This window comes from Schistocerca serialis, chromosome 5, assembly GCF_023864345.2.
Source record: "Schistocerca serialis cubense isolate TAMUIC-IGC-003099 chromosome 5, iqSchSeri2.2, whole genome shotgun sequence".
NCBI classification, from domain to species: Eukaryota; Metazoa; Arthropoda; class Insecta; order Orthoptera; family Acrididae; genus Schistocerca; species Schistocerca serialis.
This window is the reverse complement of record NC_064642.1, coordinates 360,989,065-361,013,936: the sequence shown is the minus strand read 5'-3', so window position 1 is coordinate 361,013,936 and position 24,872 is coordinate 360,989,065. Positions and strand designations below refer to the sequence as shown.

Sequence of the window (24,872 nt, the reverse complement as noted above, 5' to 3'; positions counted from 1 at the left end):
ATGTACTTCACCCGAAAAATTATGTTATGTACCTGAGTGTACATATGTTTAATTGTTTGTGACAAGTTCTGACATTAATTCTCCAATATATTTCTGAATTTTGGACCTATTCCACATACATGGCACCATTTTACTTAGGATTTGTGAGAAGAACAATATTATATCTTTTCTGTATGTAACATATACTCTGATAAGCCAAAACATTAAGAACACTGCCTAATGCGATGTTGGATGCTGCCTGGTGGCGTTGGAGGTACGTGACGTGGTAACAAAAGTATGTAAGCAAAGCAGACATGGACAAGGAATCACCAGAGTGAAGACACGGGCTACAAATGGGGAAATCCATTGAGATAAGTGACATTGACAAAGAGCTTACTATTGTTACGTGGAGCCTATGAACAAGTATCTCAAAAATGGTAAAGCTGGTTGAATGTTCAGATGCTATTGTCGTGAGCATCAATGGAAAGAGGTATGAGGACAGTGTAACTATCACTATGTGCTAAAAGATTGGACATCCACAATTCTTCACAGAATGTAGAGCTTGGAGGCTTATCTGCTCTGTAAAGTAGGATAGATGGTGATCTGTTACATCTCTGCCGAAAGAGCACAATGCTGGTGCATACACAAGTGTTTCGGAGCACACTGTTCATCATACTTTGTTGAATATGGAGCTCCGCAGTAGACCACCCCTATGTGTTCACATGTAGATCCAACGACATCATCAATTACGATTGCAGTGGGCACAGAACCATCAGGATGTGATCATTGATCAATGGAAAAAAGACGGGCTCTTTTGGTGAATCGCAGTTTTGCTGCACTAGCTCGATGGTCGTCTCCATAAACACCATCATCGAGGTGAATGGCAGCTTGAAACGTGCAGCACACCATGGACACAGACTGTGGGAGCAGTATTATGCTATGGGAGAGATTCTCCTGCACTTGCATGGGACCTGTGGTAGTAATCGAAGACACACTGACAGCTGCGAACCACCTGCACCCTTCACATTCTTGATGTCTTCCCCGACATCGATGTGATCTTTCTGCAGTATAACTGTCTGTGTTTCAGAGCCAGAACCAAGCTACAGTTGTTTGAGGAGCATTATAGTGAACTCACACTGATGTCTCAGCAGCAAAATTCACCTGATGTAAATCCTATGGAACCCATGTGGGTCGTTATCATGCACCACCACCACGTACACAAATCAGCGACCCATTATTTACACAAAGTACACGAACTGTACATATACATCTAATGCCATATATCTCCACACACCTGCCAACTGTCAGATCCCTGATACACAGAAGCAGTGATGTATTTTTTTCCAAAGATGGACAAACAGGCTATTACATTAAGCAGAGGACATCATGTTTTGGCTCATCAATGTATACTCGATTTACAAACATGTTCTACATCCTTGCAGATCTCCTCACTGTAGATCCACATAATAAAAGGTTTGCCAATCTAATCTAACATGAATTTCTAATCTAACATGAATTTATTCTTAATAACAAGCAATTTTCAGTTTATTCTCTTAGCTTTTAGATTTAATAAAAATAACATGGAAAGTTGACATTAACTGTTCCACTGATTAGTTGGGAACAGCTGTGCAGAATCAGTATTCTCAGCAAATACCATTCTTTTTCAGCTTGCATTTTGATGACATTAGTGTCATTTTGGCTTCCTCCTGATGGCCAATACAAAGTTCTTTGTTCTTGTTGTGGTATGATCATACTGTCAAAATTTATAATTGAGTTTGGGAATCTGTTGCCAACTCCAGCTTACAATGTACCACCTATTTGTAAGTATGGCTTATTGATTAAGTTTACACATATAAAGCTGAACAGTGAAAGGCAAGGTCCAACTGAACTTTCTGTATGTCTTACAGTGTTTGCATATTGTTCAGGATTAATAGCAATGGCTCTTTCGCTTTTTATTTCCACTCTTGTCATCTGCCTCACACGTTATAAGTTTAGATGTGCTCTGCCAAGGAAGGTGTGTTATATTCTGTCGAATAAGTACTTGCACAGAATTCTGTTCCTGCCACCAATAATGAATACAGTAAGTAAATGTTTTACAATACGTTCTTGCTTTATTAATATGTTTTTTGTCATTGTACTAAACCATGCCTGATGTTTCAGGAAGACTACTCTTATGCAACTCTTGATGAGTTAGGGTCAAACAACAAAGAAACTTCTCCAGAAGAAATAAAAAAAACAGAACAAATTCAGCAATACTGGACAATCTTAGCCACTGTAATTGACCGTATTTCCTGTTTTACCTATGCTGTGTATTTAAGCATTTTACTTGCAACAAACAGTCCATAGTACATGCATGTTTATTTTGGCAAGCATGTCATTAAGTGATTCAAATCTTTAGTGAAATATCATTGACAGCTTATTTTATGATGGTCCAGACATGGCATGTTATAAAAAAGCTAACACAAAATATGACAACCATAGTATGGGTAATGTTTTAAATTAGAAATTACTACTGAAGTACGTAAAGTGGCAAATAAAAAAGTTTGTGTTTGTAACATGACACACACACACACACACACACACACCACCACCACCACCACCACCACCACCACCACCACCACCGAACTATGGAACACAAGATTACATTGGAATAGAAACTAAAAAGGAACATGACAGAAAAGATTAAGAATTCTGAAATCGGAAACAGCTTATGCATGACATGTACAGTAAGTATAAGTGAAAGGGGCAAGTAGCTGTAATTGTAAAGCAAAAAAATTAATTACAAAGAAACTGGAAAAGCGAATGTGTATAAGAACTAAAAAAAAAAAAAAAGAGATGAAATTGAAAAAATGGAAATTGACCCATGCATTGTTCCTAACGTTACTTTGCATTCATTTCATTCTACTTCTTTGTTCTGAGTTCTTTGATATTATTTTTCGTTTCTGCCTTTTTTAACTGTTTCACTTTCCCTATCATTATCTTTTACCTACCTATTTGTTGCTCTTCTTACACATTCCCTTTAGTTTCTTCACCTCTGCACTTTTACTGAATAAATAAACATGCCTGCCTGCCATAGGACTCGACCAATTTTTCAGCATTTAGCATTTGATATGCTGTGTTTCACACAATGTTATCTAAGCATGGCCTGGCCAGCAAACAAATACATGATATTCCAGTTGCTACAACCATTCAAATAAGCTGAAACAATGTAACTGACACACGAATTGTTGTAGTTTCTTGACTTTTTTTCTAATTGGTTTTGAACTACAATGTTCACAAACTATTAAGTCTTTGCCTTTCAAATGTGTAGGCTACACCATATAGGGAACACAAAAGATCTATACCAAAACTAAACCAAAGGCCAACAGATTGTGTTGGAATGCTGATTGTTCCATACTGCTGTAGCATCATTTCCTGCTTAAAGGAAACAGATCTAACTGAAAGACACAGATCTGACAAAAAGCTAATGCACACAGAAACTAAAGAAGAACTCCTGTCCTGTCAGGGCTAGTATACTACTATGAATAATTCAAGTTACCATAATGTGTGGGGACAAGGCTATAATTAATTTCAATAATATTTCTCACCTCTTTCCAATTTTCCTTCTTTCATCTCTCCCCTTCCAAATACACTTTGTCACCCTTTCTCTTAAAAGAGGAATTCTTCCTTGTTTCCAACATAGATCTTTTATATGCCTTTATTGTGACTACATTTTATTTAGTTCCCTTCGATGACAAACATAGCTGCCATCCTTGAAGAAGCTTTCAGCAGTCACATGGCAAATACAGAGGATGTTACTTGGGTAATTACTACCTTTGTAATGAACTAGCTAAATTGGTAAAAATGCTGAATGTTAAACTACAGTTGGGGAATATGAAGTTTATTATTAGAGGTAAAAGAGAGACTGAGTGTACAATGTGACTGTATATACTGTGTATTTCGTGTGTGTCTTGCCACATTAACTCTAACAGACACAGTAAATTACTATTGGTTATCTATCTTGCAGATGTAGATTTGTGGAACACACAGTTTTACATTTATCCTGTAGTATGGAAATAGTTTGTCTAGAAACACTTGGCCCTGTTCCATTCTTTATCTATCCAGCACTCTCTACAGATCTTAGGAACTGTAAGTCAAGTTTACAAATACCTTGTATAATGTGGATCATACCGTAGCTATAAGAAAAAAATCACTTCATACAGCTAGAGTGTAAGAATTATTAAAATGTTTGGAGAAGACAATGAACAAAACACAATAAAGAAGAAATTTATGTAGTTCTGATGGGCAGACAAGTTAGTCAAATAAAATGGTGAAATACATAGTTTTTTTAGTGTTGTTTGACACAAGAAAATTTAACAGGAGGTTGTTATCAAGGGTTCTCTTCTGATTTTGCCATGTATGTATGTATATAACAATGTAATATCCAGGCTGGAATACCAAAAACATTAATTAGGATAGATTGTTACTCACTGCATAAAGGAGACGGTGAGTGGCAGATGGGAGGATTTGAAAGAAGACTAAGCTATTGGATGAAATCATTCATCAGATTTAGAAAAACACACAAACATTCATATATGCAGGACTGGTAAAGGTTAAGGCCAGCAGGGTTACAGGAAAAAGGATATATATCAGGGAGAGTTCCCACCCGTGCAGTTCAAAGAAGCTGGTGTTAGTGGGGAGGATCCAGATGGCATAGGTAGTGAAGCAATCAAGTTAAGCACAGTGAATTGCACAGTATGTTCAGCAACTGGATGGTCTGGGTGCAGCTGTCCATCAGTTCCACAGTTTGGTAGGGGCCATTCACATGGACAGACAGCTTGTTAACAGTCATACCCACATAGAAAGCCACACAATGGTTGCAGCTAAGTCGGTAGAACACATGGTTGCTTTCACAACTGGCCCTGCCTTTGGTCAGGTAGAAGATGCCTGTGAAAAGGTTGGAGTAGGTGGTAGGAAGATGTATGAGACTGGTCTTGCAACTAGTGCTTTTACAGGGATATGAGCCATGGGACAATGGGTTGGGAGCAGGATGGAATAGGGACAGCAATTTATCCTAATTCATATTGTTATCTGTGCAATACGATACTGACAATGTACTGATGTTTCCGAAAATTTCAATATCCAGAAATAATGGCCTGAAATAAATGATTAAGCCGGCACAGAAACCCTGAGAAGGTCACTGCTACACCAATCTCAGACAATAAAGAGCCATTAAATGAAGTGGAAATGTGAAGCAAGTAAAAGAGAGAATATTAGCATGTGAGAAAGTTTGTAATAGTGCTAAAATTATGTTCATTTCAGGAAATAGACTTATCGTACCACAGTACTTCAACCAACACAGAACATGATGCTAGAATAGTAATGCATGTGTGGAATCAGAAGACAGAAGAGGATCATCCGCAGTGCCAAGTAGATATTGAAAAACACAATGTGATCATAGCACATGATGACACCAACTTGTTCACAGGGACTTGACTAACGATACAGTTTCACCCATGGAGTGGATTTGACACAGGAACTATGCAATAAGCATTGATCTACTATATTTTACAGACTACAAGACACACTTTTTCCTTCAAAAAATTACCTCCAAAATGTAGGTGTGTCTTATGCTCAAAATTAATATAAAAACATCCAATGTTTGGTTTAAAATTCCTGCCAGTCTTAAAAATGCCACTGGAAACATCTCTCTATCTGGCAACATTGGATTCAACTAGCAGTGGTAGTGCACCAATGCAACAAACATTAGTTACGGGGGTTCACAAGCTTGCTAACTCTGTCTTCCTCATACACTGCCATCACAAACTCAGAGCAATGTCTGGTCTACGATGCGTCATCGCAATCATTGGTGCCAGTGGACTTGAATTGAAAGGATTTGTGTTACTGATAACAATACAATATTTTTGTTAATATCTACTTTCATAATGGAAAAAAATAAAAGGTATTCATATGATGTGAGCTATAAAGTGAAAGTAGTGTGTGCAGAAGAACACTGAAACAGAGTAGCAGAGTGGCATTTCAGCCCTCCACCAATAGGAAAAATGGTATTGCATCAATCCTGTATAATGTAATTGGAGAGATAAAAAATCTAATCAAGCAGCTGCAAGAGAAAACAGAGCTTGGTGAGTAGGTTTTTTTTATCTCTCCAACTACATTATATTTTCAAAATTGATTATTTCCATCAAGGGTTTGATACTCAGAGCTGCAGACTGGACTGGTGGCATGCACGATGCTGCATGACCTCCCATTGTAGAAAAACTACAAACATTATGCACAAAAATAGTTGGCATGCTGCATGAGAAATGTAACTTGGGACAAGTCCCATTTCAGCCCATCCCACATTCATGGTCACTCGTGTTAGTCATCACTGTGATAAACACAGGTTGGTGGCTTGTGCTGTGGAAAAGCATAACAGACATACACAAAGCGTGGCGGTTCAGGGTGTTGTGAGGCCACCGCTTCTGCATTTTGATAAATATGCAAACAGATACAAATTCTGTGACATGTGATAAAGAATGGATTATTAGCTTTGCTCTCAATAATGAGATTTGCAGTTGCTCGTTTTAAGCATGCACCAGCCCGGGAGACATTATAAAGTGAAGCCTACAGATGCAGTTAGTTGCTAACAGTCAGTTGGAGCAAAAATTCAAATGGTAGGCTATTAGCGTATTCAACTTTAAAGATGTAAGTTAAGTTAAGTGTATTAGTAATAATAATAATAATAATAATAATAATAATAATAATAATAATACTGAACCACAATTAAAAGAAGAGAGTGTTGCTCAAGAGAGAACCGTTTATGGAAGCTAATTTTTTTTTTAATTTTGTGACATAATTTCATCACTGTAATTCAATAATCTGTTCCAACAAAGGATATAATAAACTAATAGCAAAATTTCAGTCAACTGTGCTTAATGAGTTCCACCCAGTCAATCATCAAATAATGGTGATTAATAAACAATCAGTAATCAAGGAGGAGAGGAGTAAGTATACAGGGCATTTCTGTAAGAGCATGCAAAAATGTAACAGGACATAAAGAATGCTCAACTGAATTATTTGAGATAGGGAACCTGGGGTCAAGCCAGCTTAAGAAGATATGGAAGTAAACTTACCTATCACCTTGTCTGTTTTCCAGCTTATTTACAACTAACATGCACACACATTTTCACATACTGTGCTGTTTATTTACATGTACAGTCTTTATTTCCAGTGAGGACACAAGGAGGACGAGCCTGATTACCAGGAAGTCATGATACAGGTTTTGTTTACTTTACTTGTCCATAAGGTGGCTCTGTTGTATCATATTTACACTGTCTCATGACAGAATGCACTATGAATCAATGACAGATCCATTCATTACTCAGTGTTATTCAGAGGCATACAGTACAATTCTATAGAGAAGTACTGGTACAGTATTTCATGGCCACTGGATTGGAAGGAGATGTCCTATTCCGTGGCCTACAAGGTCACCTGACTTGAACCCCCTTCATTATTTTCTATGGGGATATCTAAAGTCACTTCATGTATGATCCCCTGGTGGATATGGAGATGGAATTGGCTGCCAGGATTGTGGCTGCGTGTGATGTGATTCGAAACACAACTTGGATATTTGTCAGGGTGTGTCAGAATATCGTTCGTCGATGTCATGCTTGCACTGAGGTTGATGGCCATCAGTTACAACACATTTTGTAAGACAAAATAGACAAAATACAAATGGTATATTCATGGTGTCAGCGATGGCATTTGCAGTTAACTGTGACTAATGTAAATTAAAAAGTACACAGTGATGTGATTTTATTCCTATTATCTCCTTAAGCTGGCTTCTCCGACCTCAGTTTCCCTACTTCAAATTGTTCAGTGGAGTATCCTCTATGTCTTGTTAAATTTTTGCACACACTTCTGGAAACACCCTGTACAGTGAGTGCAATGGGAGTGCTCACAGCATCTTTGGATACAATACGCAATCTCGATCTATAAGTTCTGGGAGCAATATGGACAACAACAATGTACTAAAATCTGTAGTAGGAAGCTCATTTCAGAGATATATATCGATTACTGAAATTAGAGTTGTCACAAATTATAATGTAGCAACTGTCACAATGTGTAGAGACAAGGTATGGGAAAAACACTAGGAAGGTATTTATAAAGCAGACAGTACACAACAGAACACTTAATTATTTCTTAAACATATTCCTGTGCACTTTTGAACTCCCTGAAACACATTAGAGCAAATTATCTGGGTAATACTGACAAGAGTGAATTACTTTTTGTATGAACAGAAAGTAATATATCATTCGAAGATAAGGTTGTCATCGTGGGTCAAAACTTCTTTAGTATCAACACTGTAAAATCATTTAGTCTATTAAATAAAACAAAAACCTTCTGACTACAAAAGTGCTTTCTGAAATTTTTTGATTAAAAAATCTTAGAATGCATTACTTATTTCTGTAAAAAGCCATGTACAACCTCACAAATGAATTGCTGGCAGGGGAATTTTCTGTGACCTTGCAGAGACATCTGTGTGAGGGCAAAGGAAAATTAAAGTATTATAACTCTTCATGGAGGAAGATTAACTTTGCTACAAAAATCTGTGATTCACAATTACAAAATGTACCATAAGAGTGAAATTAAACAGTGTGGATGAGCACTAAGTACAGTATCTGACAAGATTTCGTGTTGGGTTCAATTCATGTTCTGCAGAGGCCTCTTCAAAGTTTTTTGGTGTCTTACACTCATTTCGCAGTAAATTTACTTCTCAATGGCATTTTTGGATACTAAGAAAATGAAACTGCATTCACATTCAAAAAGTACATCACACAAAAATTATTTCGATGTACACTTTGCCTTCTTGCCTAGTATTAAGGGTGGGAATCTTTAACTGAGTGTAGAAGTCTTATGTTCGTCATAAAAATGCCTCTATTCTAAAAAATGTAGATAATTATTACTCTTAAATCAGCATACTCACGTAAATGTGAAGCAAGCGGCAATAGATTAAACTCTAACACTTTATGTAACTTAGTGGGCTGCAGCCACTTTCAAAATAACAGCTTTTTAGTTAACTTTACTTTTCATTTCCGGCAAGGCTTCACAGCAAACGTGCTCTGTAAGAATACTGTGGGCACAGGCCTACAAACAAGTATTGTACATCCTTCATCATCACAGGGAATAGGGTGGCGACTTTGTGGAGACTTAAGTAAATAAGGACATTGATCCTGAGGGAAATACTTGGAGATATCTAGAATGTGTTTATATTCCCTGCCACATTGTAGATCAATTACTTTAACCTGCAAATCATCTTTTGTTTTCCCAGTCAGTTGCTCTAAGAATCCTGATCTATTTCATAACACAACTTGTGCTCTGTATGTAGACAAAAACTAACAAATTTCATGATAACCTTACGTTTTCAACACCTTCTTCAACACCTCTAAGAATGTCACATCCAGCTGTGTGCCAGTGATATCTATAGAGTGCTAAAGAATATGCAAAAACTCTTTACAAAGATTTTACAAGCTGGTTCTGAACATTGTCTGCCATAACCTGTGAGTAAGCATAATTGTTGTGTTTGATAATGGCATCACGTGAAACTGTTCTACCTGGGGTGGACACAATTTTCCAGCTGCAGCTACCAAGTATTCTTTATTAAATCACCTTCTGTGAAAGGATGCAAGGTCTTTGCTAAAAGTAGTGCAAGTTTAAAGCTCATTCAAATGACACTCACTTGTTTCTTTTTTCTCTCTCCTCCTCTTCTTCTTCTTCCTCTTCAGAGAGCTTCCTTTTAACTTTTGAAACCTCTTGTGCATGCTCCGATTCTACCCATTTTCTGTTTCCATATCTTTGATGTAGTAAGACACATAACACCATTGTAAACTGAATTTCCTGAAAGTACTCAGTGCCTTATGGATTTGCTTCTTTTTGTACAAAAAGATATGATTTCTCACGCTGAGGATTGAAATGCAAGAGACTGTTGGTGTTACACAATGCTGACTTGCCATTGCTGCTATTAGATGGCACCACTGTTAAAACTGGCTCTCCCCTAATTCACAGCTGGTGCTTCTTCCATCTACATCTACATACATACTCCGCAATCCACCATACGGTACGTGGCGGAGGGTACCTCGTACCACAACTAGCATCTTCTCTCCCTGTTCCACTCCCAAACAGAACAAGGCAAAAATGACTGCCTATATGATTCTGTACGAACTCTAATCTCTCTTATCTTATCTTTGTGGTCTTTCCGCGAAATGTAAGTTGGCGGCAGTAAAATTGTACTGCAGTCAGCCTCAAATGCTGGTTCTCTAAATTTCCTCAGTAGCGATTCACGAAAAGAATGCCTCCTTTCCTCTAGAGACTCCCACCCGAGTTCCTGAAGCATTTCCGTAACACTCGCGTGATGATCAAACCTACCAGTAACAAATCTAGCAGCCCGCCACTGAATTGCTTCTATGTCATCCCTCAATCCGACCTGATAGGGAACCCAAACGCTTGAGCAGTACTCAAGAATAGGTCATACTAGTGTTTTATAAGCGGTCTCCTTTACAGATGAACCACATCTTCCCAAAATTCTATTAATGAACCAAAGACGACTACCCGCCTTCGCGACAACTGCCATTACATGCTTGTCCCACTTCACATGTTATGCCCAAATATTTAATTGGCGTGACTGTGTCAAGCACTACACTAGTAATGGAGTATTCAAACATTATGGGATTCTTTTTCCTATTCATCTGCATTAATTTACATTTATCTATATTTAGAGTTAGCTGTCATTCTTTACACCAATCACAAATCCTCTCCAAGTCATCAAGTATCATCCTACAATCACTCAACGACGACACCTTCCCGTTGTGACCACATGATGTAATCAACTTTCTCTTCAACACATTGCAAGAGCCTGAGCATGCATGAGTGCTCATGCTCGGAATCAACAAGCTGTTAAGCCCTGGTTTACAGCCTATGCAGAAACAAAGAGAATGTAGCAGTTTAACCATAGTTAACTGTTAATGCAGACTGCACTATTAGTTTCTGATGGTTACTTCTTGTTTATGTATATTTTGCCTCATTCCACATCCATACATATTCTTCTTCATACATCGTTTGGGGGGGGGGGGGGGGGGGAGGGTGACTTCCTTAAGTTGTGATAGACTGGCCAAGGAAACTGGCCCAAAACGTGTTTTCAGCATTCCACAGTAACATAATCTAAAGAACAAAGAAATCATCATAAATTGAAACAGAAATCATCATAAACTGAGGAAGATAAATATTCTCAGCAAGATGAAGCAACAGCACATGCAATCTTAGGCAATAAAATCTCTTGGTCTTCAACATAATCTGATCTGTCCCTGTGATTTTTACCTGTGGGGTAAGTTAGAAGGTTAAGTGTACACAAATAAACTCACACAACAGAAGAACTATAGCAGAACACCGAAGACACTACTGCATCAAAAACAAATATTCACATCGGTTGTATAATATTCTTGATTATGTATTTAAAAAAGCCTCTGCTTATGTACTAAAACAGCCACAGGCAACTCCTATATTTACGGTTTTTGTTTTAAAAAGGACAGACACGCCGATAATGTAAACAACTATGTTTTCTCAAACATAACCAAGTTTTTTACAGTCTGCTTCAAAACCACACTGCAAGAACTTCATTACTATCACAAAGTCAATGGGGTTTTAGCAAATGCACTTCTACATCAACAGCTATATATCAGTTCTTAGAAGCTGTCTTTAAACCACTGGACAGCGGAGAACATGCAACTTATATATTCCTAGATCTATAAAATTCATTTGCCATAACTCACCACAATCCTCTTATTCATAAACTAGCACAAAAATGTGCAGAAGCATCTCAGACCACATGGTAAATTCTCACCTGCAAGACAGGTGGCAAACAGCGATATTAAGGCATCAAAGTGTTCATTAGAATAACTACAAATTGATTCAATAAAGCAGTAAGTATTGTGTACCACTGCACTTTGTCCTAGGACCCCTATTGTTCCTTCTTTACACTTGTACTGTGGACTATTTTACTGAAGAAGGGGGGAAAAATAATTATTTGCATGTGACACCGGCATTTTAATTATGGCTGCAGATTATATTTCAATGGAATCAGCAACAGACACTACACTTTAATATAGTAAAAAATGCAAGCAATCAGTATACTCTTTGAAGCATGACATACACTTGGTAGATGCCATCTGCAATGTTTTTATTTATATGTTTCAGTTGCACATAGCATTTCTGTGTTCTATTTGCAATATATCATTTAGTTCTTGAGGGTGGCAACTTAGACCTCGCTGTGTACTAGATCAATATACACCGTGTGCAGATGGCAATCCACTGAGAGGGATGATGTTTTGGATCGTGTTCTAGACTAGTCCTATACAGGTTTAGTTGAGATGGCGAGTGTATTGATGATTTCAGAATTGATGTTCTACTTTGATGAGTTATATCATTGTTCACAACCCCCTTTTTTATGAAAAAGTTGTGGTGACAAACTGATTTGTAGCATAGTCAGAAACCCATGTTAGTTGGAAGGTGACAATTTTGTTGAGAGCTGGTGTAAGTCAATGAATGTCACGATACTCTTTTTTATATTTCCACTGCGCATTCCATATTACATTTATGTCCCTAAAAAATCCTTATATTTTTCCACTCTTGTCTGATATTTTCCAACTGATAATATCAAACATGTTAAAAAGATGTTAATAACAAGGCCATTCCCGCTCAAGAACCCCTATTCCCAGAGGATTACACCTATGCTATGTCAATGACACCCTCAGTCTATTGATGATGTGTCACGTTATTTACAAATCTCAGCACTATTAGCTGGTTCCATCAAAATAAAATAACAATAATATATAACTGTTCACAAATTTCCATTTTCTCTGTTTTTTTTTTTTTTTTTTTTTTTTTTTACAAGAATTTAATACAATACAAAGCCTTGGCAATACATTACTGAAGTTCTCTTGGATGGAGTCACACATTCAGACATGGATGAAACTTCAGGTGTGCCTCAGAGAAGTAAGTTGGGATGCTTGTTGTTCATGCTGTACCGGCATGTTATGATCTTATGGACAATATTAATGGTAAAATCAGACTTTTTTCTAGATGATTCAGTTTTCTATAATGAAGTACTATCTAAAAGACGCTGAACGGAAAAAAATGTAGTATCCTATTACAGTAGTATCAATAAGTAACTGTTGTAATCAGCCAACTCAAACAAATACCTAGGTGTAATATGAAATGGAATGATCAATAGGCTCAGTCTGGGTAAAGCAGGTGGTAGGCTTACAGATGAAACTCATGCGATCCATTCAGGAATATTGCTCAAATGTGTAAGTGTGTGCGAGCCGTACCAAATAGGGCTAAAATGAGATACAGAACGTATAGAGAGAGAAGAGCAACATTAGTTGTCACACATTTGTTTGGCCTGTGAGAGTGTGTCACAGAGATGCTGTACGAGAAACTGAACTTGCAGACTTTAAGATTAATGTGATCTATACCAAAAAAGTCTACTTAAATAGTTTCAAGAACTGGTTATAAAAGATGACTCTAGGAATATAATATAACCCTCTACTTACTGAAGTAAAAGACCCGACCAATACTAAGTAAGAGCGTACATACGTCCAAGCAGTTCACAACACAAATTGCCGGTGAGGGAATACCTTAAGAGGAAAGACGCTGTTGCAGAAATTTCATCAAAACACCATTACTTCTAACTACATAAGGTATTATGCTTGTCTCAATGAAGCATGTGCAGACGCAAAAAAATCTTAGCATATAACTGTGTGAGAAATCACTTAAAACTTTTCCCAAAGGCAAAGTCGCTCTTCGTTTTTGCAGTTCCTGACAAAAAAACAATAACATTACTGGCATGTCACTGTTCAGAAACGCAACATTCAAGTAAAAAACACTCATCAAGATCTGTTTTATTATGACCTCTTGGTATACGAGATTAGAACTAATGGTTTTACAATACATAAAATGGATTGTTGATTTACAAGCAGGTATAATAAATGCACATACTGTTATCAAACCAATGGTGAGTACTTCGTCATTCGTAACCAGCGTGCAGCAGGTTCACCGCTGTGTTGGCTAAGTGGCTAGTGGCTACACTGACAATAACAAGAGGTTGAAGAAACATAGCCATGTTCAACAAAAGACTAGCGCTGACAAATCGCGTGTTGCCCTGGTAACGCTACGTGTTGTGTTTAGAAACAGTTCGCATACAAGTTGATGAATTTGATGTTCATACTTATCAGTGTACGAAATAAATCGTATTACATATTGTTTCATCTGCTGCTTTATCGGAAGAGACACAGCAAACTAGATCAGGTAATGGCATAAAAAATACGGAAGCGTTCTTAATCGTTTACGCAGATTTTATTTCTTTCCGCATGCAGTTGAAATTTTACATATTATACGATACAGCCTACACAATATTTAAGGTGGGCGAAAGACTTCCGATATTAATACACCAAAGTTTAATTTACTACCAATCTGAACACCTAGAAATGTGAATTGTTCAAACAAACTTTAAAAGAACCTGGTAGCCACAAATGGGCTAAATCTCAATTTTGATCAGTATACAAGAATTACAGCAACCTCTGCAACATGTGTTGACAATATTGTAAGTAGTTATAATTATTATGTAAAAGAAAAGTTTCTTCTAGATTTAGGAGTATCAGACCATAAAGCGCTATTTGTATCACTACCGAAGCAAAATTCAGTCTGCACAACAAAAAGATGCAGGAATTTCAGTCAAGAAAATGTGGAAGTATTTTGCAAAAAACTAAGCCAAGCCAAGTGGACAGTCAGCAAACACACTTCTACAAGTGACAATTAGGGTGAAGGCTCTAGTTTTGGACACTACCCCACTTATGGCCACCTTGATGTCAAAGGTTAATCTTTAAGCTTCTCTGGAATACCAGCCAGTTCTACTATAGATTATTATAAACTTTGTGAAAGGCTCTCTTCATTTGTCTACATAATCATTCTTTTGTCTGTTTTTGTTTGGAGACACCATTTTGTGAAATGATCAGTGTTGCAGAAGCTGGGTTTTGCAGAAGTTTTCTTTAAGCAACACATGATCTGTTTTTTTGTATTTTACATGTTTAAATAAAAAATCAGAAGAAACTTAATCTGTTCAGAGGTAAGATAAGACATTATATTTTCATTTATTTAAAGTTTTATATCGCTCAGCCTAAAAACATGTTATGAAAAGTATGTGGCCATTAACCGATCCATATTTATCCCTGGTTCCGTGTTATGGCCATTTATGTGGCCATAAGTGGAGACATATATGTATCCTGTTTTGGCCACTTCTAAAAACTGATACAAAAACATCAATATTAGTGTTCTGTCCTACATTACACTAGGCTAATTTTATTTAAATAGGCTTATTAAAATATTTTTGGTATTTTTAAATCAATGTATACCTCATTGTTAGTATTGTCTTGGCATATCATACTAATTTACCTATGCTTGTAAGATACAAAATATGCAATAGGCACTATTCAAATATGCAACATTCTTAAACTAAATCTTTGTGCATTATTTATAGGAAAAATGAGTCAACCAAAGAATAAGAAGTTTCAGTATTCTCCCAGCAATGTTAAAGATGCTCTAATGGCTATTGATGAGGGAATGAAGGTTGCTACTGCAAACAAGTTGTACAAAGTTCCAAGGACAACATTAAGAAACAAAATTTCTGGTGTATCTCCAAAAGAATCTACAGGGCACTGTGGTCCACTTTCTGTCTTAGGAGAACAAATTGAAAAAAAATTGGTGGACTGGGTTTTGGACTGTTCTAGCATGGGATTTCCAGTTACTAAAGAAAATCTCTGTGCATCTGTGCACAAACTTATTGAGAATGCAGATATGGAAAGTTGTAAGGCTACATTTACTAACAATCGACCTGGAAAAAAGTGGTATTATGGATTTCTTAAGAGGCACAAGGTTCTGTCACAAAAACATGCAGAATATGTCAATAGGTCTAGAGGTTCTGTTACAGAAGAGAAAATAAGAAACTGGTTTCAGAAGTATCCATCACGTTAAATGATATGGATGTGTTAAATGACCCAAATAGAATTCTTAATATGGATGAAACTTCTTTTTTTCTGGCTCCTAAAGGGGAATTAATCATAGGTCCTCGTGGGCATCATGTTTATGAAGAGTCGTGTAACTCTGACAAAGGTAACGTTACTACATTGTTTGCAGTGAATGCTGCTGGAAAAGTTGCTCCTCCCTTAACACTGTTCAAATATGCAAGGATTCCAGCATCATTGGTGAAAGCAGCTCCTCCAAACTGGGGCATTGGAAAAACAGAAAATAGGTGGATGACAGGTGAAAGTTTTTTTGAGTATATAACAAATGTATTTGATCCGTTCTTGAAAGAAGCTGAAATTCCCCGGCCTGTAGTAATATTTTTAGATGGGCACTGCTCTCATTTGACACTTCATTTGAGCAGATATTGTAGGGAAAATCAGATCATTCTAGTTGCTCTCCATCCCAATTCTACACACATCTTGCAACCATTAGATGTAGCTGTCTTTGGACCTATGAAAAAAATGTGGAAGAAGATTGTTCAGAAATGGCATTTTGAAAATAATGGCACTGAAATTTCAAAATCTGATGTACCTTCTGTTCTGTCACAAATTATTACAGAACCTAAAATGGTGGCAAATATTCGTGCTGGTTTCAGGGCCACTGGTCTGTTTCCATTTAATGTGAACAATGTAGATTACAGCAAGATAGTTGTTCGTAGTATACCAGCCTCAACCACAGTTCAGACAAATGAGGAACTTCCGAGACATTTCTCATACATAGAAAAGCAAATTGATCCTGTCCTTCTAGATGAGTTCAGAGGAACCAAGAGAAGCAATCATGAGTGGGGAGGAAATCAAGAAGCATTATTACTTTTCAAGTTCTGGAGAAAAATAGCTGATGAGGTTGAAATGCATGGTGCTAGTGGTAACACTGATGACATTCTGACAGATAGCATAGCGCCTCCCTCTGAAGATAATCAAACAGAGAATGTTTCACAAAACGCAGACAGACTTAATCAAAATGTTGATAATATTGACATATTTTCAACACGCAATTCAGATATTCCTTCAACACCCACCAACAGTCTTATTCCTGCAGATATATCAACAACCCCCAACAGTATTTCACTTAATTCAGGTACTCCAATATCCAACCATAGTCCATCTTCAGTGTGTATCCAAGTGACACCACCAAAATCATTAGCAACAGTTTTTGAAAGTGTTATCACTTGGCCAGAACCTAAACAACGAGGCACAAAGAGAAAGAAAGAACATACACCCACTGTTGTGACTAGTGACAAGTGGGTGGAATATCATGAACTGAAGGAAAAAGAGAAGCAGGAGAAGGAGCAGGAAAAAAGGAAGAGAGAAGCTATGAAGGAATTAAAGTCCAAAGAGCAGCACTTGGCATTATCTCACATAAAAAGGGGGAAAACAAGAAACAAACACGAGTTAAGTGATAGGCCAACAAGGTCTTCCGAGGAACGAGAATGGACGGACAATGGAAGCAGTTTCGATGACTATGTAGAAGGAGATGAAGATGAAATACCAGAAAATGTGAAACTATCTTCGGGTGAGAATTTGAAAGTAGGGGACTTTATTTTGGTAAAATTTAGTTTAACAGGAAATAGAAGAACAAGACCTGCAATTTTTAAGTATGTATCTGTAATTTTGAAAGTGCTTTCTGACTCTGAATATGAAATTCAGTGCCTAAAAAGTTCTAATGTTCAGAAAACTTGTTTCGAATACATTGAAAATGATGTTTCGACTATAACGGGTGAAGATATTTTAGGGAAACTGCCAGATCCAGTCTTGATGCAAGAAGGACAGTCATTAAAAACAAAGTTCTCTGGTTCCATTGATACTCGTGAGAAATAAACTTGTGTGGAAATTGATTTAAGTAATTACTGGGACAATTCTTTGCCTAACGAATTTTTTTTTCTGTTCATTCAGTTTCTGTACCTTTTACCTATTTGATGTATGTTTGTTGTCTGTTGTCTTATATACTTGTATAAAGCACAAATTACTTTCTGGCACATGGATTGACAATTATTTTAGCCGTAGTTTAATTATAATATGAAGTGGCCATAAGTGGGGAAACAACTGGCCATAGGTAGGGTTAACATGGCCAAAACTGGGGAAATGCGCCATTTATTTTTCAATATTTTTTTCTGCTTTTGTTAAATAACTTAGAATATTTGTTTCTACATGGTTGTAATGTGTAGACTTTGAAGCAATAGATACGATTTTTTTAAGTAATTTGTATACTTTCTTCCTATACTAAAAATGTGGTGTATCTCGAATTGCCCTTAATGTGGCCATAACTGGGGCCTCGACCCTACAATATCTTTTTAACTGAATTCTTCGGTATATCCAATGAATGCTTCCCTTTTGTAACAATGAGGACCAAGTCCCAAAAAAGTAGAACCTGGGTAACAAAAGGAATTAGAGTGTCTAGTGCTACTAAGAGGAAACTGCATATGGAAGCAAAAGTAAATAGAAGCCCACAATTTAAGTAGTATGTAAGCACATACAAAAAAACATTCGACAAAATAGTTAAACTATCAAAACGTACTGCGAATAATAACTTCATTTCAAATGCAAAAAACAAATCAAAAGCTGTTTGGTCTGTTATAAGAAGCGAAGTTGGCAGTGAGACAGAGAGAATGTGCCCTTCTAAGATAGTGATAAATGGTACAGCTGGTACAGAACCCAGTGCCATTTGTGAATCATTCAATGACTTTTTTCATAAACTGTAGCAAATTGGGTGACTGTTCACCACCAAAAACAAAGCCCAATTGTTCACCACCAAAAACAAAGCCCAATTGCCCATATTTTAAGTTTTCTCATGCTTCCATCTCAGATGTCATCAAAATCATAATGTCCTTAAAAAAATTCAAAATCTGCAGAGTGGGATGAGGTCCCCATGGAAATAATAAAAATAGTCCGTCACAGTATTGCATATCCACTCTCTTTCATAATCAACCAATCCTTTGATGAGGGATGTTTCCCAGATCGATTAAAATATGCAAAAGTTCGGCCCATAGGGTCATTCCATATCAAATCACCCAATAAAAAATAAATTTTACACCCACCTCCTTAGATTTTCATGAAATTTGGCTCAAATGGTTCTAATACCATCCTGACAACACCTGTAATTTTTTTTTTGCTGTATCTCTTATAGTTTTTTTTATAAATTTTTAAAGTTTTTATGTTTCGCGTTTTCCGAACCTTTGGAAATGGTAAATTTAATTTGTATTCAAAACTTTAAAATTGCTTATCTTAAAAACTCTTTTACATAACATCATGAATTTTTGCAGCAATGATACTATTAAAATATATTAATATTTTCTATGAAAAAATTATATATATATATATATATATATATATATATATATATATATATCTAAAAAGAAAGATGATGAAACTTACCAAACAAAAGCGCTGGCAGGTCGATAGACACACAAACATACACACAAAATTCTAGCTTTCGCAACCAATGGTTGCCTCGTCAGGAAAGAGGGAAGGAGAAGGAAAGACAAAAGGATATGGGTTTTAAGGGAGAGGGTAAGGAGTCATTCCAATCCCGGGAGCGGAAAGACTTACCTTAGGGGGAAAAAAGGACAGGTATACACTCGCACACACACACATATCCATCCACACATACACAGACACAAGCAGACATTTGTAAAGGCAAAGAGTTTGGGCATTTTTTGGGCAGAGATGTCAGTCGGGGCGGATGTACAGAGGCAAAGATGAAGTTGAAAGACAGGTGAGGTATGAGCGGCGGCAAATTGAAATTAGAAATTAGCGGAGATTGAGGCCTGGCGGATAGCGAGAAGAAAGGATATGCTGAAGGGCAAGTTCCCATCTCCGGAGTTCTGACAGGTTGGTGTTAGTGGGAAGTATCCAGATAACCCGGACGGTGTAACACTGTGCCAAGATGTGCTGGCCGTGCACCAAGGCATGTTTAGCCACAGGGTGATCCTCATTACCAACAAACACTGTCTGCCTGTGTCCATTCATGCGAATGGACAGTTTGTTGCTGGTCATTCCCACATAGAACGCTTCACAGTGTAGGCAGGTCAGTTGGTAAATCACGTGGGTGCTTTCACACGTGGCTCTGCCTTTGATCGTGTACACCTTCCGGGTTACAGGACTGGAATAGGTGGTGGTGGGAGGGTGCATGGGACAGGTTTTACACCGGGGGCGGTTACAGGGGTAGGAGCCAGAGGGTAGGGAAGGTGGTTCGGGGATTTCATAGGGATGAACTAAGAGGTTGCGAAGGTTAGGTGGACGGCGGAAAGACACTCTTGGTGGAGTGGGGAGGATTTCATGAAGGATGGATCTCATTTCAGGGCAGGATTTGAGGAAGTCGTATCCCTGCTGGAGAGCCACATTCAGAATCTGATCCAGTCCCGGAAAGTATCCTGTCACAAGTGGGGCACTTTTGGGGTTCTTCTGTGGAAGGTTCCGGGTTTGAGGAGATGAGGATGTGGCTCTGGTTATTTGCTTCTGTACCAGGTCGGGAGGGTAGTTACGGGATGCAAAAGCTGTTTTCAGGTTGTTGGTGTAATGGTTCAAGGATTCCGGACTGGAGCAGATTCGTTTGCCACGAAGACCTAGGCTGTAGGGAAGGGACCGTTTGATGTGGAATGGGTGGCAGCTGTCATAATGGAGGTACTGTTGCTTGTTGGTGGGTTTAATGTGGACGGACGTGTGAAGCTGGCCATTGGACAGGTGGAGGTCAACGTCAAGGAAAGTGGCATGGGATTTGGAGTAGGACCAGGTGAATCTGATGGAACCAAAGGAGTTGAGGTTGGAGAGGAAATTCTGGAGTTCTTCTTCACTGTGAGTCCAGATCACGAAAATGTCATCAATAAATCTGTACCAAACTTCGGGTTGGCAGGCCTGGGTAACCAGGAAGGCTTCCTCTAAGCGACCCATGAATAGGTTGGCATACGAGGGGGCCATCCTGGTACCCATGGCTGTTCCCTTTAATTGTTGGTATGTCTGGCCTTCAAAAGTGAAGAAGTTGTGGGTCAGGATGAAGCTGGCTAAGGTAATGAGGAAAGAGGTTTTAGGTAGGGCGGCAGGTGATCGGCGTGAAAGGAAGTGCTCCATCGCAGCGAGGCCCTGGACATGCGGAATATTTGTGTATAAGGAAGTGGCATCAATGGTTACAAGGATGGTTTCCGGGGGTAACAGACTGGGTAGGGATTCCAGGCGTTTGAGAAAGTGGTTGGTGTCTTTGATGAAGGATGGGAGACTGCATGTAATGGGTTGAAGGTGTTGATCTACGTAGGCAGAGATGCGTTCGGTGGGGGCTTGGTAACCAGCTACAATGGGACGGCCGGGATGATTGGGTTTGTGAATTTTGGGAAGAAGGTAGAAGGTAGGGGTGCAGGGTGTTGGTGGGGTCAGGAGGTTGATGGAGTCGGGTGAAAGGTTTTGTAGGGGGCCTAAGGTTCTGAGGATTCCTTGAAGCTCCGCCTGGACATCAGGAATGGGATTGCCTTGGCAAACTTTGTAAGTAGTGTTGTCTGAAAGCTGACGCAGTCCCTCAGCCACATACTCCCGACGATCAAGTACCACAGTTGTGGAACCCTTGTCCGCCGGAAGAATGACGATGGATCGGTCAGCCTTCAGATCACGGATAGCCTGGGCTTCAGCAGTGGTGATGTTGGGAGTAGGATTAAGGTTTTTTAAAAAGGATTGAGAGGCAAGGCTGGAAGTCAGAAATTCCTGGAAGGTTAGGAGAGGGTGATTTTGAGGAAGAGGAGGTGGGTCCCGCTGTGACGGAGGACGGAACTGTTCCAGGCATGGTTCAATTTGGATAGTGTCTTGGGGAGTTGGATCCTTAGGAGTAGGATTAGGATCATTTTTCTTCGTGGCAAAGTGATATTTCCAGCAGAGAGTACGGGTGTAGGACAGTAAATCTTTGACGAGGGCTGTTTGGTTAAATCTGGGAGTGGGGCTGAAGGTGAGGCCTTTGGATAGGACAGAGGTTTCGGATTGGGAGAGAGGTTTGGAGGAAAGGTTAACTACTGAATTGGGGTGTTGTGGTTCCAGATTGCGTTGATTGGAATTTTGAGGTTTTGGAGGGAGTGGAGCTGGAAGTGGGAGATTGAGTAGATGGGAGAGACTGGGTTTGTGTGCAATGAGAGGAGGTTGAGGTTTGCTGGAAAGGTTGTGAAGGGTGAGTGAGTTGCCTTTCCGGAGGTGGGAAACCAGGAGATTGGATAGTTTTTTAAGGTGGAGGGTGGCATGCTGCTCTAATTTGCGGTTGGCCTGTAGGAGGATGCTCTGAACAACAGGTGTGGATTCCTCTCCCACATTGACACCTGTTGTTCAGAGCATCCTCCTACAGGCCAACCGCAAATTAGAGCAGCATGCCACCCTCCACCTTAAAAAACTATCCAATCTCCTGGTTTCCCACCTCCGGAAAGGCAACTCACTCACCCTTCACAACCTTTCCAGCAAACCTCAACCTCCTCTCATTGCACACAAACCCAGTCTCTCCCATCTACTCAATCTCCCACTTCCAGCTCCACTCCCTCCAAAACCTCAAAATTCCAATCAACGCAATCTGGAACCACAACACCCCAATTCAGTAGTTAACCTTTCCTCCAAACCTCTCTCCCAATCCGAAACCTCTGTCCTATCCAAAGGCCTCACCTTCAGCCCCACTCCCAGATTTAACCAAACAGCCCTCGTCAAAGATTTACTGTCCTACACCCGTACTCTCTGCTGGAAATATCACTTTGCCACGAAGAAAAATGATCCTAATCCTACTCCTAAGGATCCAACTCCCCAAGACACTATCCAAATTGAACCATGCCTGGAACAGTTCCGTCCTCCGTCACAGCGGGACCCACCTCCTCTTCCTCAAAATCACCCTCTCCTAACCTTCCAGGAATTTCTGACTTCCAGCCTTGCCTCTCAATCCTTTTTAAAAAACCTTAATCCTACTCCCAACATCACCACTGCTGAAGCCCAGGCTATCCGTGATCTGAAGGCTGACCGATCCATCGTCATTCTTCCGGTGGACAAGGGTTCCACAACTGTGGTACTTGATCGTCGGGAGTATGTGGCTGAGGGACTGCGTCAGCTTTCAGACAACACTACTTACAAAGTTTGCCAAGGCAATCCCATTCCTGATGTCCAGGCGGAGCTTCAAGGAATCCTCAGAACCTTAGGCCCCCTACAAAACCTTTCACCCGACTCCATCAACCTCCTGACCCCACCAACACCCCGCACCCCTACCTTCTACCTTCTTCCCAAAATTCACAAACCCAATCATCCCGGCCGTCCCATTGTAGCTGGTTACCAAGCCCCCACCGAACGCATCTCTGCCTACGTAGATCAACACCTTCAACCCATTACATGCAGTCTCCCATCCTTCATCAAAGACACCAACCACTTTCTCAAACGCCTGGAATCCCTACCCAGTCTGTTACCCCCGGAAACCATCCTTGTAACCATTGATGCCACTTCCTTATACACAAATATTCCGCATGTCCAGGGCCTCGCTGCGATGGAGCACTTCCTTTCACGCCGATCACCTGCCGCCCTACCTAAAACCTCTTTCCTCATTACCTTAGCCAGCTTCATCCTGACCCACAACTTCTTCACTTTTGAAGGCCAGACATACCAACAATTAAAGGGAACAGCCATGGGTACCAGGATGGCCCCCTCGTATGCCAACCTATTCATGGGTCGCTTAGAGGAAGCCTTCCTGGTTACCCAGGCCTGCCAACCCGAAGTTTGGTACAGATTTATTGATGACATTTTCGTGATCTGGACTCACAGTGAAGAAGAACTCCAGAATTTCCTCTCCAACCTCAACTCCTTTGGTTCCATCAGATTCACCTGGTCCTACTCCAAATCCCATGCCACTTTCCTTGACGTTGACCTCCACCTGTCCAATGGCCAGCTTCACACGTCCGTCCACATTAAACCCACCAACAAGCAACAGTACCTCCATTATGACAGCTGCCACCCATTCCACATCAAACGGTCCCTTCCCTACAGCCTAGGTCTTCGTGGCAAACGAATCTGCTCCAGTCCGGAATCCTTGAACCATTACACCAACAACCTGAAAACAGCTTTTGCATCCCGTAACTACCCTCCCGACCTGGTACAGAAGCAAATAACCAGAGCCACATCCTCATCTCCTCAAACCCGGAACCTTCCACAGAAGAACCCCAAAAGTGCCCCACTTGTGACAGGATACTTTCCGGGACTGGATCAGATTCTGAATGTGGCTCTCCAGCAGGGATACGACTTCCTCAAATCCTGCCCTGAAATGAGATCCATCCTTCATGAAATCCTCCCCACTCCACCAAGAGTGTCTTTCCGCCGTCCACCTAACCTTCGCAACCTCTTAGTTCATCCCTATGAAATCCCCGAACCACCTTCCCTACCCTCTGGCTCCTACCCCTGTAACCGCCCCCGGTGTAAAACCTGTCCCATGCACCCTCCCACCACCACCTATTCCAGTCCTGTAACCCGGAAGGTGTACACGATCAAAGGCAGAGCCACGTGTGAAAGCACCCACGTGATTTACCAACTGACCTGCCTACACTGTGAAGCGTTCTATGTGGGAATGACCAGCAACAAACTGTCCATTCGCATGAATGGACACAGGCAGACAGTGTTTGTTGGTAATGAGGATCACCCTGTGGCTAAACATGCCTTGGTGCACGGCCAGCACATCTTGGCACAGTGTTACACCGTCCGGGTTATCTGGATACTTCCCACTAACACCAACCTGTCAGAACTCCGGAGATGGGAACTTGCCCTTCAGCATATCCTTTCTTCTCGCTATCCGCCAGGCCT

The 24,872-nt window shown here is 39.7% G+C and overlaps 2 protein-coding genes across 4 annotated transcripts in view; one reads left to right on the top strand and one right to left on the bottom strand.

Annotated features, from left to right (window-relative positions):
• Positions 1-4,300, top strand: part of LOC126481690 (acetylcholine receptor subunit beta-like 2) — a 47,732-nt gene extending 43,432 nt beyond the window's left edge. Inside the window, exons 8-10 of the mRNA XM_050105632.1 lie at positions 1,647-1,799; positions 1,887-2,059; positions 2,140-4,300. Coding sequence (XP_049961589.1) covers positions 1,647-1,799; positions 1,887-2,059; positions 2,140-2,325 — 512 coding nt within the window. The 3' untranslated portion in view covers positions 2,326-4,300. The remainder of the gene's footprint in view (positions 1-1,646; positions 1,800-1,886; positions 2,060-2,139) is intronic.
• LOC126481692 (vesicle transport protein USE1) overlaps positions 1-14,141 on the bottom strand; it is a 116,808-nt gene extending 102,667 nt beyond the window's left edge. The window contains exon 1 of one of the 3 annotated variants that reach the window (XM_050105635.1): positions 14,011-14,141. Coding sequence is in view for 1 of the 3 variants with exons in the window: in XM_050105634.1 (XP_049961591.1) it covers positions 9,698-9,779 (82 nt within the window). In the remaining 2 variants the exon portion in view is untranslated. Of the gene's footprint in view, positions 1-9,697; positions 9,905-13,649; positions 13,837-14,010 lie in introns of those variants that run through there. The other 2 variants (XM_050105637.1, XM_050105634.1) reach the window with 2 other exon arrangements.
• Between the last annotated feature and the right edge of the window lie 10,731 nt (positions 14,142-24,872).